This window comes from Caretta caretta, chromosome 11 (assembly GCF_965140235.1).
Source record: "Caretta caretta isolate rCarCar2 chromosome 11, rCarCar1.hap1, whole genome shotgun sequence".
Taxonomy (NCBI): Eukaryota; Metazoa; Chordata; order Testudines; family Cheloniidae; genus Caretta; species Caretta caretta.
In genome coordinates this window covers 12,599,328-12,614,753 of record NC_134216.1, presented here as the reverse complement: position 1 = coordinate 12,614,753, position 15,426 = coordinate 12,599,328, and the positions used below count along the sequence as shown (strand labels likewise).

General features: G+C 41.8%; 1 protein-coding gene across 6 annotated transcripts in view; it reads right to left on the bottom strand.

The window, feature by feature from the left end:
* Window positions 1-974: 974 nt before the first annotated feature.
* The window catches only part of KALRN (kalirin RhoGEF kinase), a 779,108-nt gene continuing 764,656 nt past the window's right edge, over window positions 975-15,426 (bottom strand). For all 6 annotated transcript variants that reach the window (XM_048869043.2, XM_048869046.2, XM_048869044.2 and 3 more), the window contains 4 exons: window positions 14,388-14,466; window positions 12,624-12,824; window positions 11,420-11,558; window positions 975-8,976 (listed from right to left, as the gene is read on the bottom strand). In XM_048869043.2, coding sequence (XP_048725000.2) covers window positions 8,431-8,976; window positions 11,420-11,558; window positions 12,624-12,824; window positions 14,388-14,466 — 965 coding nt within the window. In that variant the 3' untranslated portion in view covers window positions 975-8,430. The remainder of the gene's footprint in view (window positions 8,977-11,419; window positions 11,559-12,623; window positions 12,825-14,387; window positions 14,467-15,426) is intronic.

Here is a 15,426-nt window from a genome sequence, read left to right as displayed (position 1 = left end):
AAAAGCAGAGGTTCCCCACAATCACCTGACTCCAGGAGCAGGGGCTTTAAGAAACACCCCAAATGCCACGAGACATGATAAAATCTAAAGTGTTGACAACACCGTGGCTGACAGGAGCCTTTCTTGGGGCTGGCAAGGGGGCTAGCCTGGGGGTGTGATGGCCTCTTGTTGCCTTGGCAGAGAGCCTCCTCTTGGTATCTGCAGGGAGAGCGATGGGATGTTTCCAAGTGGTGCTTAGTCTTTGACTGGATGGGGAGAGCATGCTTGAAGAGCAGCGCAGCTTCAAACAGTCACGTCCAGAGATCCGCGCCCCCTGCTGAACCTGATAGTGAATAAAGAAAAAGCAGTTCCATCCTGTATTTTACATACACTAGGCAAGAGCTGGGTGAAACGTTAGGACGAATCATTTACTTGCTGAAAAATGCAGTTTTGGATCGAATAAAACTATAGGGGTAGAATTTGCAAATAGTTTCAGCTGAAAAAAAAAAGTCAAAACGTGTCATTTCAACATATTAAAAAAAACTTTTGATTTTTAAATGTTTCCTTCATGAAACGTGGCTAGATTTATTTTAAAAAGGTAAAATACCCCCAACGCCGCCAAATTATTTTGCCTCAAAACATGTTTGACCCAACTTGATTTTCAGTTTTTGTTTTTTCATTTCAGCAAGAACCACCGCTCCTAGTTCTTTGTTGGGTTGATCCAAAATGAACTTTTTGGGGGATTTTCCAATTTGACTACTGAACTACAAAAGCAATTATTGTTTGCTCAGCTGTATGTAAGACCTAAAACATTTTTAGGTGATACCTTCAATGTTTAAGTTCCCTTTGGACATCCAGTCAGAAAGGGTGTATTAAGTAAAGTAGCTGATGTGTTTTAGTGTCTTAAGGCTGTACAGAATCCAGAGTTTGTAAAATAAAACTGACTCATTTTCTCTGAACAATTGTCTTTACTCAAAAAACCCAGAAACTGCATCTTTAATATACTGTATTTATAGGAACACAATGAAAGAAGATGTACATTTTGAAGCTTCTGTAGATAACGTACTGTAGCATAGTAATATTAACACGTGACAGCAGCTAATCACTTTACGTTACACGAGTGATTGGACTTTCAAATAAGCTATTTACAAACTTACCTTTACAAAACCACATTGTGTGTATACAAAATGAAATTTGTAATAGAACATACACTTAAGGCAGACCAGCAGGACACTGAAATTAAGGCTGTGGAATTAGTTTGCACCTTGAAAATGCTGCGCTCCTAGCAGTTTTTTTTTTGCTCCTCTTTCAGTTGATTGTTGCAAAGATTGAAAAGCATCAGTATATTCTAACTCTCACTGTGAAATTTCCTTCTTTTAAAAAACAACAGAACAGTCTGTGCCTTTGCCTTCCTTATGGTATCAGTGGAAGGCATATCTGGTTTTATTGACCTCACTGGCAGAGTAATTTTGAACAGTTTGGTAGAAAGAGAAGTAAAAGCACCAGCATCAAAAGTTAGACATGGGAGGTGAAATATGGCTTAAGTGACTAGAGAAGATGTTTGTTTTAGTAGCTTCGTATTAAAAGACCACAATTACAGCAAATATTCAGAATCCTGACAATATGGTAACATTCATCAATATACAGATTCCAGAATAGGAATTCATCACTTGATGGCAGTGTGCAATCAGCCTTGTAAAATAGGATTATATTTTGTTCCCCTCAGAAAAGCCCCATCTTCTGCTGGAACACAAAAGAATGAACTGAATAATAAATCTGAGTCCTGTGGGAGAGAAGAATCTGCCTCATAGTGAATGACTGGAAACAGAACCAACTGTGTGATTGTCAGTCAGAGCTGTGTGTATGCACTAGTCGCTAAACTCGTCTCTGAAGATTGTATTGTATTTTAGATAATTTGCTTTTTATCTTCTAATTTGAAAGCCATTAAAGTATGGTTATAGTCCCAAAGCATCCATACAAATAGTATTCTGGGGTTCCATATTTAGCCTCTTTTGATGGTTAGCATCTCAAAGGCCAAATTATGCCCTCAATTACACCTGTGAAACCGTCTGACACCACAGGAAACTAAGCAGAATTTGGCCCCAAATTTACTTACTTGAAAAATGATGCTTGTTTCAACTGCCAGCACTTCAAAATAGACCTTTCCCAGACCTAAAGAAGACCTCTGCCTAAACATGACTCTTTCACCAACAGAAGTTGGTCCAATAAAAGCTCTTACACACCTTGTCTCTTAGCACTTCAAAATAGCATTCCTGCCAAAAGGATCAGTTATTCGAGAAAAAGAAGAGAAGGAACAAGACATGGAGGTGACAGAGTGGGGGGTGGGATGTGGAAAGCTTTGATTATTTTACATAAGAACAGCCATACTGGATCAGACCAATGGTCTATCTGGCCCAGTATCCTGTCTTCCGACAGTGGCAGTGTTGGATGCTTCAGCAGCAGTGAAAAGAACAGGGATATTTATCAAGTGATCCATCCCGTCATCCACTCCCAGCTTCTAACAGTCAAGAGGTTTAGAGACACCCAGAGCATGGTGTTGTGTCCCTGACTATCTTCGCAAATAACCATTGATGGGCCTAACCTCTATGAATTTATCTAATTCTTTTTTGAACCCAATTATACTTTTGAGCTTCACAACATCCCCAGGTTGACTGCACTGTGTGAAGAAGTTCTTCCTTTTGTTCATTTTAAACCTGCTGCCTATTAATTACATTGGATGACCCCTGGTTCATGTGTTATGTGAAGTGGTAAATAGCACTTCCTTATTTACTTTCTCCTCACCAGTCATGATTGTATAGACCTCTATCATATCTCCCCTTAGTCGTCTCTTTTCCATGCTGAACAGTCTCAGTCTTTAATCTCTCCTCAGATGAAGCTGTTCCGTACCCCTCAGTTTTTGTTGCCCTTCTCTGTGCTTTTCCCAGTCCTAATATCTTTTTTGAGATGGGACAACCAGAACTGTACACAGTATTCAAGGTGTGGGCATACCATGGATTTATAGAGAGGCAACATGGTATTTTCTGTCTTATTGTCTATCCCTTTCCTAATGGTTCCTAACATGGTTAGCTTTTTTTTTTTTTTTTTTGACTGCCACTGCACATTGACCAGATGTTTTTGGAGAACTATCCAGCATGATTCCAAGTTCTCTTTCTTGAGAGGTAACAGCTAATTTAGATGCCGTCATTTTGTAAATATAGGTGGGTCTTATGTTTTCCAATATGCTTTACTTTGCACTTAGCAATATTGAATTTCATCTACCATTTTGTTGCAGTGTCATGCACTTTTGTGAGATCCCTTTGTAATTCTTCACAATCTGCTTTGGACTTAACTATCTTGAGTAATTTTGTATCTTCTACAAAGTTTGCCACCTCACTGTTTACCCCATTTCCAGATCACTTATGAATATGTTGAACAGCACTGGTCCTAGTACAGATCTTTGGGTGACCCAGAAACTTACCTCTCTCCACTGTGAAACTGACCATTTTCCCCTACCTTTTGTTTCCTATCTTAACTAGTTAACTGGCCCTGTGCATGGAATTAGAAGCATTTCAGAGACTGCCACCATGGAGGTCCTGGACAGTAATCTCTTTTCTAGCAGCCTAATTTGGTCTCTAGGACATCTCTCCTATGTTTCCCTACATCATTAGTACCTTCATGTACCACATCAACCAGTTTCTCCCCCACACTGCACCCATCTGTCAATGTGTCCTCAGTGCAAGAGGATACCATGACATCATCTGGAAAGAGGGTCCCAACTATGGGATTGTTTTCTCATCAACACCACAGAATCTGTCAGATAGGGGGTGGGACCGCTTTAGTCAGTCTTGGTCTGTGTACCTCTCTTTCTCCGTTAGCTCCTCCAGATCAGCCACCCGGGTCTAAAGAATTTGTACTCTGTCCCTAAGGGCCACGAGTTACTGTTTAAGTTACCGGTATTGAAAAACCTTGACTGGGTGCCAGTCGTCTTCTTTGTCTATTCGCTCCCTTCTTGTAAGCGGCCAGAGTGTTTCAGTGTCAAAAGCATGCCTGCTCACAAGAACAGAGACAGAGCTAGATGGATACACAAACACACACGCTGCTGCACTGTGATTTTTCGGTTAATGCAGCATCTTAGGTTTGCTCTTGGTGGGTCACTATCTAAGCAGCAGCCCTTTCTTTAGGATTTTCAATATTGCGTAGACACAAAGAATTAGTAAGGTATTACAAAGTACATGTGACCTGACCACTTCAAGCAGAGCCTCCAGACCTCTGTGCAATTAGAAATTCAACTTTCTCCACTTAATATCCATTTGCCATGTGGCCGTTTACAATTCTATTGTCAGAATTCAGTAAATACATACAGGATGGTGTCGTACATGTTGGTGTTTCATTAACTTCATTGCTGCTACCTTTCATTATGCCACACTGATGGTTAAAATTTCACAGTACAGGTTCGTCTTCTGGTTTCAAACCTCTTAACAGCCTATCTGTACCTCATGAAAAACAATGAGCTCTTCACTGTTTGTTATAGGCAATACTTAACATGCAAGCTCTCCAACAGCGTACCACAGCGGATGTTGCGGTTCTGGAACCACTAGTCCACTTTGAGGATCCACTTTTCCTATTTGCTGAAGTTCAAGGACTCATTTGGGCAGAGTTACACTTTTCAGGTCCTTCTGCATCTGCAGTGGAGAGGTCAAGATTTGGCCATAAATTGTTTCAGTGGGAGCAAGATCAGACATAATTCCTTAGTGTTTAATGTAAACTAGCACTTACAGTGCAATTCGGCATTTCTTATTTAGGGAAAACACCTATTAAAATCAGTGGGAGTTTTATTTGTGTGAGGAATGCAAGATCAGGCTCATAACATTTGTAGATAACCGTGTGATTAAAAGGTTCAAGGATTTTTGAGCTAACTGAAAAAGAGCAGTGCATGGGAAATGGAATTGTCTAATGAGAAAGTGGCAAAAGCAAAAAGGAAACCCCCTGCATAAAAATTTAAAGGTTTCAAGTTCAGCATTTTCCAATCTCTCGTCTAAAAGGCACCTCACTTTTTAAAGATGTTTTTTGAGCTACAGGGCCTAACCTATCTCCCAGCCTTTCATCCTTCCTTTTTCTATCATTTTATGGCAGCAAGAGGCCCTAAACATTCTGGCTGTCAATCCAATCTCTTTTCCCACAAGCCTCAAAGCTGCAAGTGCATTTACTCTGTGTGGCAATTTGAGACTTGAATGCAGATTGCAAGAAAATAAAACAAGAACTGACTCCATATTGAGAAAGATCCATGTGACTTTTTTTGTACTAATGACCAGGAGAAAGTTTGTGGCTTACAAAGTACACAGATTTTAGAAAAGTTGTTGGGATTTTTAACTGAACTCCCATAAACATAAGAACGGCCATACTGATTCAGACTAAAGGTCCATCTAGCCCAGGTCCTGTCTTCCGACAGTGGCCAATGCCAGGTGCCCCAGAGGGAATGAACAGAACAGGGAATCATCAAGTGATCTATCCCCTGTTGCCCATTCCCAGCTTTTGACAAACAGAGGCTAGGGACACCATCCCTGCCCATCCTGGCTAATAGCCATTGATAGACCTATCCTGTATTAATTTATCTAGTTCTTTTTTGAACCCTGTTATAGTCTTGGCCTTCACAACATCCTCTGGCAAGGAGTTCCACAGGTTGGCTGTGCATTGTGTGAAAAAAATACTTTTTTTGTTTTAAACTTGCTGCCTATTAATTTCATTTGGTGGCCCCTAGTTCATGTGTTACGAGAAGGAGTAACTAGCACTTCCTTATTTACTTTCTCCACACCAGTCATGATTTTATAGCCCTCTATATGTCCCCTTAGTAGTCTCTTTTGCAAGATGAAAAGTCCCAGTCTTATTAATCTCTCCTCCTACGGAAGCTGTTCTAATAATTTTTGTTGCCCTTTTCTAAACCTTTTCCAATATATCTTTGAGATGGGGCAGCCACATCTGCAACTAATATTCAAGATGTGGGTGTACCATGGATTTATATAGAGGCAATATGATACTTAAGGGCAGCACAATCAAAGCAGATAAGTGAAATGTCCCCAAGAGCCAACTTTTACAAGTAGGGAGAAGGGAAGTATGAATAGTCCTGCAGTGAGAAAGTACTTGAGTGCCGCACTCATGTAGGAAACCCATCGGTGGCTGAAGTCTGGAGGAGCTTCTGCTGCCAATGCTAACGCCATGTTGCAGTCTTGCTGAGGAGGTGATTCTATTCTCTGATTTGTGGGAGGTGCCGGTGATTTGCTTAGAAAAGTGGAATGGGTTCCAGATGATCCATAATATCCAGCCCTTGACAAGCCTTTCCCTTCCAAGTCCTCCAGATGGACTCCTGCCTCCCCTCCACTTCGGAGTGCTTGGCTCTCCCTCCTCATTGATAGTGCCTGTTATGCTGCCTCTGACCCTCCCCGTTACAGTGTCTCTCTTCTCCGACTGCAGGTCCCAGATCCCCAGAACCCATTCTTTTATCTAAGTTACACAGGGCTGAGCATCTCTGAATGTGCTCTTGCTGGCTTCTGTGTCCACTAGCAAAATATACTGCCCCACCCGAAGGGCAGAGGAGGCCCTACCTTCACTTCAGTCAATGTGATTTCATTGTGTAGGGCAAGCATATTGCTGGGATCCCACAGAAAGGTAGAGGGCTCCTGCATGCTATGAATTTGGGCTTTGAAGGGGGTCAAAGACAGAAGCCCTGAGGCTATCGTAGTTCTTGTGGAGTGACTACATCACTTGGCAGTGGAGAGAATTCCTCTCTGCCCACCAACCAACTCCTGGGGATATTCCCGGGGCACAGCCTAGTCACTTGGACTGTGTGCTGGATTTTGCTACTGCCCCTAAGTGATTTCTCTAGATAGACTAGATAGCACAGGTTATTGGATCAAGCCCTTTGCCTCGAGAAATCCCAACGCCATGAATGAAGGGTTTACTATTATCTGGCTTGGTAACATCAGTGGTATTGCCTGCTCCAGGCATGCAGATAGTTCTCAGCACTGACAGAACTTACCCACGAACCTGGACAGAATATACTGCATTGCTGATTATCAGATCCACCCCCCGCACAGGGCTGGCCTTACAATTTGTAGGGTCCCCAAGCTATTGGAGCAGGAGGAGGAAAAACACTAGGCAGTGAGTTGCCTCTTCCCCTTTTTAGCCGCAGGACCGGAAGAAAATTTGGCCAGCCAATGAATTGCCTAGGACATAAAAATAACCTCATGGATGCTTTGGTAGTGGAGGCCTTGAAGTGCCTGGAGCGAGATTTATGAATCTGGAAGTGTAATAAGCAACCAATTTTAAACACTGAAAACCATTTTGAAGCTGTAAACACAAAGATGAACCCACTATTCTTTCTGCACTTTGACCAGCTTTGGATGAACTTTGGGCCAAGCAATTTCAGAGCTAGAAATGGAACAGGATCCTTTTATATATATATTATACCCACACACACACACACCCACACCCACCCCCCATATGTAAATTGAACAACCTGATAGAAAAAAAATCATCTAATTTACAGATACGGCAAAAATCAGACATAGCCTTTTTCTCAGTGCACAGGTTTTGGAAAAGATTTCTGTACAATGTTTATAAAATGTTTTAAAAAACCATCAACGTCTCATTGTGCTTAGTCAAAACAGCTTTCTGGCGCAGTGAATTCACTGCCTTAACCGAAGCTCTAAAAGTTACTGCATGGTGGTTTGATATAGCAGAAAGCTCTGGAATCCCACTAGTATTCTCATCTGGAGAGGTATGCGTGAGCAATAACATGTAACGACAGCATGTCTGAAATCACATTGTATTTAAATCAGTTAACCACAAAAGCTTATATTACAATGAATAGGGCCTGATCCTGCATGCCCTCTGCAGACTGAGTCCCCATTGATGTCAATGGGAGTCATGTGTATTAAGGGCCTGCAAAGTCCGGCCTGTAACTGGCACTTGGCTAGCAATGATTTCAGCAAAATCTGAATCCAACACAGTTTTGCAGTAAATGCCGACTGCCTAGGGTCAACCTAGTTTTACTCCACCAATCACTACTCTCTTCCAAATCAGTCTGGCAAGATCGTGAGGCTGTCTTATAAGGCTGCCTTTCAGAAAAACAAGGCAACAGTATTTTGGCTCCCATTTTAAACACCCTGTTTATATTATGGACATTATAACCAGAAGATTGCTTGCTTTCCAAGAACAGCCTTGTCAAGAGGGTGTGCATGCAGACTTAACAGCACCTACAGTAACTTTGGTTCTGAGTAACTGGACAGATACTGCAACCACTAGCATGAGTTACATCCCTCAGTTTGGGAAACCACATGAAATGTATGTAATACTTAATACAGAATTATATACAGACAGATTCTGCCTTGTGTCTGTTTATACTGTATGCCTTGCCTCAGGCCCAGCTGTGTAGTATCACAGGACCACACAGCATCACGTTCCCGGGTTCATCCTGCTCATTATGAAGCTCTTAACATTGGGAACTGGATGCACATCATACTGGTGTCTGCGGCGCTCAATGAAGCAAGCCAGACGGGAGGTATCCAGTGGGATTTTGGAATAGCTGCCATTGTGAGGCTGCAGCCAAGGATGCTGTAAACAAGTGGCTGCTGTTGGCCTCCTCCTGAAGTCTTCCTGGAGGATAACATTGATGAAGTCTCTGGCTGCATGACTCACATCACAGAAATACTCATGAGGGAAGCTGAAATCCACTCTGCACACATTTATACATGTCTCCTCTTTGCTTTCATCCAGGAATGGAGAGACACCACTTAACATGACGTAGGTGAGGACCCCAATGCTCCAGATGTCCGTGCCCAGTGAGACAGGGGCACCTTGGATAACTTCAGGAGCTGCAAACTCAGGGTTTCCAAGCAGCTGATGAACATGGTAATGACCCGTGATCTGAACTGCATCTTCCAAGTCTATAAGCTTGACACGAGGCACTGGGATCCTTAAGTCAATGAGCAGATTTTCTGGCTGTTGAAATTTTAAAACAGACTAAATTGTAGGATTGTTTTGTAAATTAAATTTGTGGCTTTCATTTTAAGAGAAGTCAATATCAGTGGTTCTCAACCAGAGGCCCAGGGCCCCCTGGGGGGCTGTGAGCAGGTTTCAGGGGGTCCACTAAGCAGGGCCAGTGTTAGACTTGCTGGGGCCCAGAGCAGAAAGCTGCATAGGCCCCTGCATGGAGCTGAAGCTTGGGGTCCTGAGACCCTCCACCTGGGGCTGAAGTAGAATTCTGAGCAATTTAGCTTCACGGTGCCCCGGGCAACTGCCCAGCTTGCTAACCCATAACACCAGCCGTGGCTTTTATATGCAGAAAACTAGTTATTGTGGCACAGGTGGGCCGTGGAGTTTTTATAGTATGTTTGGGGGAGGTGGGGGGCCTCAGAAAGAAAAAGGTTGAGAACTCCTGGTCTACACCAATATTGAGCTTTGCTTTTTATGTGTAGTAGCTCATCAAGACTTATACTGAATCAGAGATGTGAAATACCAACCAGGACACTGAATGCCTGGGAACAAATTCAGCTCCCATTTAAACAGCTGTTAAGGCAGAACAACACCTTTAGTATCAATGGAGTTATTTGGGTTTTACACCAGTGTAATGGAGCAGGACTTGACTCTTGGTTTCTAGGAGATACGTTTATTTTTCCCAAATTAATCTTCCTAGAGCAATTATATATGGATATAATTATTTGTCTTCCAAACAAGAGTATAGGAGTTTTTTGTGGTTTCCTCCTACTCACAGCTTTTTCATCATTTCTTATGGCTCTCTCCCTCTGGCTGTCTCCCTCCTTTTGCACTTTCCCCAGGAGTTTTCATTTGAACCGTGGATTCAGCTCTCATCTAGCTTGTGATAACTTTCAAATTTATTTCTTCACCATCATCTACTCATACCTCTCTGCTGGTCTCTGTCTCCTCATCCTCATGCAGTTCTTACCGCTACCTCAAGCTCAACATGTCTAAAATTAAACAAATCATAGAGCTTTCCAAACACTCTCCTCTCTCCCCGTTCTCAAATCATTGTTGGCAACACCAGCATCCCTTCCTTCACCCAGTTTTATAAGTGCATGACTCAGTCTACGGACTACTGTGACTTCTGCCCCTCTTGCTTCTCACTTACCAGCACAGTTTTGTTCCCATCAATGCATCTCTGAATGACTCAAGTGATGGGTACTCCCACCACTTGCTTTGGGAAGCTACCCTATGGTCTAACAAAGTTGCTAATTTAGGATTCAGTGTAATTTCTACGTAATTTGCAGGAACATCTATAGACTTCCTGAAAGCTCCTATGGATCCAGCAAAGAACATAAAAATACATATTGAAAAGCATTTTGAGTAGCTTAGCCAATTGGGACTTAACCTTTTTATATGTTATTTTGGAAAAAAGATTTGGTCACGGGCAATGGAAGAACCAAAGCACCACCTGTAAGGACACATTTCTGGTCTGATGATTCCAGGAGACTCCTCCACTGAGCTGAGTCTATTACTAGGGATTGAGTCACTAAGTGGAAAGGGAATTCATATAAGAGGGCAGGTTGGTGCCTTAGTGTCTATTTTTGATTGCCATTTAAGTCTGCACCTGCACTTTGTATAAAAATAAATCAATCCCAAAACAACCAATACAACCTTAACTGCTACCCAGGGCAGCTTGAGCCAAGGTTTGTGTCAACCCCCAATGAAATTCTAGTGACTGTATTCTGTGCTAGTTACAATCAGTCAAAAGAATTGGAATGCCAATAAGTAAAACATTACAATAATGAATTCAGGACATTATCTGTCAGACTCTGACAGCAGAGCTGCCTCCTGCCAGGTGTGTTAACAAAACAAGGTTTGATTCATGTTAATGACACTATGGACTTTTGAGCCTCCCTAATTCTCCAAAATGCAGTTGGGAAAATCCTTTTTCCCCTCTGATGAAGTCACTCCCCTCCTTGAATCTCTCCGCGGGGCTCCTGTCCCATCCCATTCAAGTTTAAGCTCCTTGCCCTCACCTTCAAGGCTTTGCACTACTATACTCGTCTGCCTCTCTGCTCTTTTCTTTTCATAGTCCCTACTTTGCTCCTCCTGCCCAACTTCTCCCTTTGCATCCTTCTCCTACTCTTCTCTTTTTCGCAAGAGCAACTTTTCTCATGTGCCAGGCATCCACTCTCCTAACCAAATCCCTCCTTAAAACATGGCTCTTCCACAAAGCCCAGCAGTATAAACCCATGAAACAGGGAAGGGATGTCTTACATATTAAAAGGAAGAAAGAAATCCTGCACCACCCGTGTGATCAGCCTGTCTGCTGGCCGCCTGGCGCTTTTTTGATCTGAGCTGTCTATTTAGACTGTAAACTCATTAGGTCACACACTGTGTCTCCTAAGCATTCTGGGGCGGTGCTTGACCAATGAACAGCTTCATCCTCTTTTCTTCCTACCTTTATATCTAAATGAGCCACTCTGCAATTGTGAAGATATTGTAAGGCTTCCATTGTGTCTCTTATGTAGAAAGCTACTTTTTCCTCCATCAGTTCATCATGATTCATCAGATAATCCAAGAGACGGCCATCATCCATACTAAAAACAAATAAAAAACCCAGCTTGAAAAAAAAAATCACCACATGAAACCTCCAGGAACGGCTAATATTAGAAAATATAACTGCAAATGACCTAAAAATGGAGGAAACTAAAATGTAAGGCTCAGCATGTAGCTAATGATCGCTAAAGACACTGGCAGGCCATGAAAGCGGTAGCGTGATTATTTCTCAACCATTTATTTATCAACGGTCTTTGAAAAATCTAAAGCAGCCTCAAGATATCGTAATTTGCTCAAAAACTGATTCAACATATGGTGGCAATTTCTCTGAAAGCAAATACATGTATTTACTGGGATTGGTCTATTTATCTGTAGAGCTGATGGATAAAGCTGTAAAAAAACCCGAAATTTTCAAATGAAAATATTTTCCTTTTGAAAATGCACACACTGAAAGATGTCCACCCAGGTCTATTTAACTGTGTAAATATATACATACACATAGCCCACATGTATTTCATGGGACAGTCTCTATCTCAGTAGCATTTTACAATAATAACATCAAGCTCTTTTAATCATTAGATTTCAAAGCAGGCCACTATTATTATCCCCATTTGACAGCTGGGGAAACTGAGGCACAGGGAGGACAGTGACTTCCCCAAGGTAATCCTGCAGGTTAGTGGCAGAGCCAGGACTAGAACTCAGGAGTCTTAAACCATTGCTCTGTCCACTAAGCCACCTTGTCTCCAAAAACCTTTTCTTTACAGAGCAAGGGCACTTGCCTATGTTTTATAGTGACAAATGCAGTGCAGCATTTGGGTGAGATTTGACTGATATATATTTGAACACAATTATTAAAAAATGGACAGAGTGGGCCAAATTAATCTCTGATGTATTCCCACTGCCTTCAGTGGAGTAACATCAAACATGAACTTGTCCCAATGATTCTTAGTTTCCTTTAATCCATAGATGAGACAGTAGAAGACCAGTGTGTAACGGGTGCTGTACTTGGAACTATAATCTAAAAAAAGGGGCAGCGGGTGAAATCCTAGGCTCACTGAAGTCAATGGGACAGCCTCACTTAAATCCTGATCCTGCCAGGTACTTACAGCTCTAAAACTAAGATATAGGACGTGGGCGACTCATAGGTATCGTGGATCGTTATGTACTGAGGATGCTGCAAATGCTGTAACAAAGCTGCTTCGTGTGCTGCCTGCTCTTTCTTTTTCATTTTTTTACTAATGAATTTCACGGCGACATCCTTCCTGGTGGCTTTGTGAATACATTTCTTTACTATGGAGAATCGACCCCTGGAAGACATGACAATGAAGACGATCCATGAATAAATCATGTCTGTTTTTTCAGTGCAATAACAGTGATTTTCAAAGTGTTATTGGATTCAGCGCATTAATATTTTACAAGGAATCAGATAGGTCTAGTTATTCATAATATTTCCCTACAAAGAACCTATGTTCCCTATCCTGGGAGTTGAGATTTTTTGGGATGAGCAAAAGGTATCATTTCTCTTTGTACAGTCATTGTGCTGTTGTCTAATAATCTCCCGCAGGTTCAATTTGCAGCTGCTACTTTTTCTTTTAAATAAGCACAAAAATATTTTCTTAATAAAAACTACAATTCTCAGGAAGCCAAAAGAGCCCCCTCCCCATTAATTAACAATATTTAATCATTTCACCTAGTCATTTCAGATAAGATAAAGTGATTATGGGGGACAAGCAGCAGGAAATCACTTATACAGGGCAGGTGAGACTTGTCCAAAGCTGTCCACAATTGTTCCGCAGTGGAGGAACCAAGTGAAATACTCCTGCCTTGTAACTAGTAAAGTAGTTAAAGAATCCATATACTGAACAGACAGATACTAGATGAATTGTACATCGCCCTACAGAGCCACAATAGAACCATAACCCATTAGCCCCAGAAACACTGGCTTCCACCTCTTGACCTAAAGCAGCTCTCTTAGACTGCCCTAGTAGTAGATCCCTTATCTTTATATATTGGCCAACCCCTAGAGGGTGACCTCACACAAAGTATTCTACAAAAAGAAAAGGAGGACTTGTGGCACCTTAGAGACTAACCAATTTATTTGAGCATGAGCTTTCGTGAGCTACAGCTTCATGAGCTTCATCAGATGCATCATACATCTGATCAGATGCATCATACATCTTTCGTGAGCTTCATCAGATGCATCATACATCTGATGAAGTGAGCTGTAGCTCACGAAAGCTCATGCTCAAATAAATTGGTTAGTCTCTAAGGTGCCACAAGTACTCCTTTTCTTTTTGCGAATACAGACTAACACGGCTGTTCCTCTGAAACCTGTCAAAGTATTCTACATTACCCATTTGGGCTCCAGTTCAACAGATCATCTCTATTCAGCAAAGCACTTGCATGCATGATTAACTTTAATCATGCACTTAAATACTTTGTTGGATAGTGATGGACTTAAGCACACGCTTAAGCACTTTGCTGAACTAGGGCGCTGAGAAATAAGTATATCAAGATTGGCTGGATTATCAGGATATCAAAAGCCCAGGTCAAACTAGAGAAATGAGAGCAGATGCTAGCAAAAACTTCCAATGACAGATACAGATTTCCACAACTAATAGGTTAGGAGTTCACATTCAGCCATTCATTTCTGAATTACACTCCTCAGACTACATTCTAAACTCTGTCTTGAAAGTGACATATTTTGTACTGATTTTATTGCACAACACCATGAAAAAAAATGGCATTTTTGAAAAGGCAAGAAGGAGATGCTGCATTTACTTGGTAGCTGTAAAAAGAACCCTAAACATTCTCCTAATAGAAAAGCTTCACCTGGTTGTTTTTGTGTTTTATTACAATGCTAATATTACCTCCCAATCTCATGCAATTCCATATAAGCAAAGTCAAAGTTTTCTTTCCATGAAACAGTGGCACCATCAGCGGCAGCATCTTTGGGGAAAAACATTCAAGAAAGATCCAGGTTAAGAAAAGTTTCCTAGGTAACATAAAACATGTTTGATTGATCATATAGCATGAAAAATTTTAAGTGTCTTAAAAGAAAAATTAACAATTAAAAGTCCGTTTCCATATCTCTTCCCTAGGCAAAACTGCCATGGGGAGATTCTGCACTGTGCCTCTAAAAGGTGCATCCCAGGAGAAGAGGAAGTTACGGTGACTTGAAGTTACCTTTGTGCTGGGCTGCTCCAGTGGCTGCAGGAGTCTTCACTATAACAAAGACAACCTGCGGGGCCGAAGTTATAGTTGCCTCTCTGGGCACAACTACACTGCAGCTGGGAGTGAGCCACCCAGCCCCTGTAGACAGATTCACACTAATGGGGTTTGAACTAGTGCACTAAAAATAGCAGTGCAGATGTTGCAGGTTGGGCTGGAGTGCAGGCTATCACGGCGTGGAGAACATAAGAATGGCCATACTAGGTCAGACCAATGGTCCACCTAGCCCAGTATCTTGTCTTCCAACCGTAGCCAATGCCAGGTGCCCCGAGGGAATGAACAGAACAGGTAATCATCAAGTGATCCATCTCATCGCCCATTCCCAGCTTCTGGCAAACAGGCTATGGACACCATCCTTGCCCATCCTGGCTAATAGCTATGCGTGGACCTATCCTTCATGAACTTCTCTAGTTCTTTTTGAACCTGTTATAGTCTTGGCCTTCACAACATCCTCTGGCAAGGAGTTCCACAGGTTGTGCAAAGAAATACTTATTTTTGTTTGGTTTAAACCTGCTGCCTATTCATTTCATTTGGTGACCCCTAGTTCTTGTGTTATGAGAAGGAGTAAATAGCACTTTCCCCCCTTATTTACTTTCCCCACACCAGTCATGATTTTATGGACTATTATCATATCCCTGCTTAGTCTTCTCTTTTCCAAGCTGAAAAGTCCAAGTCTTA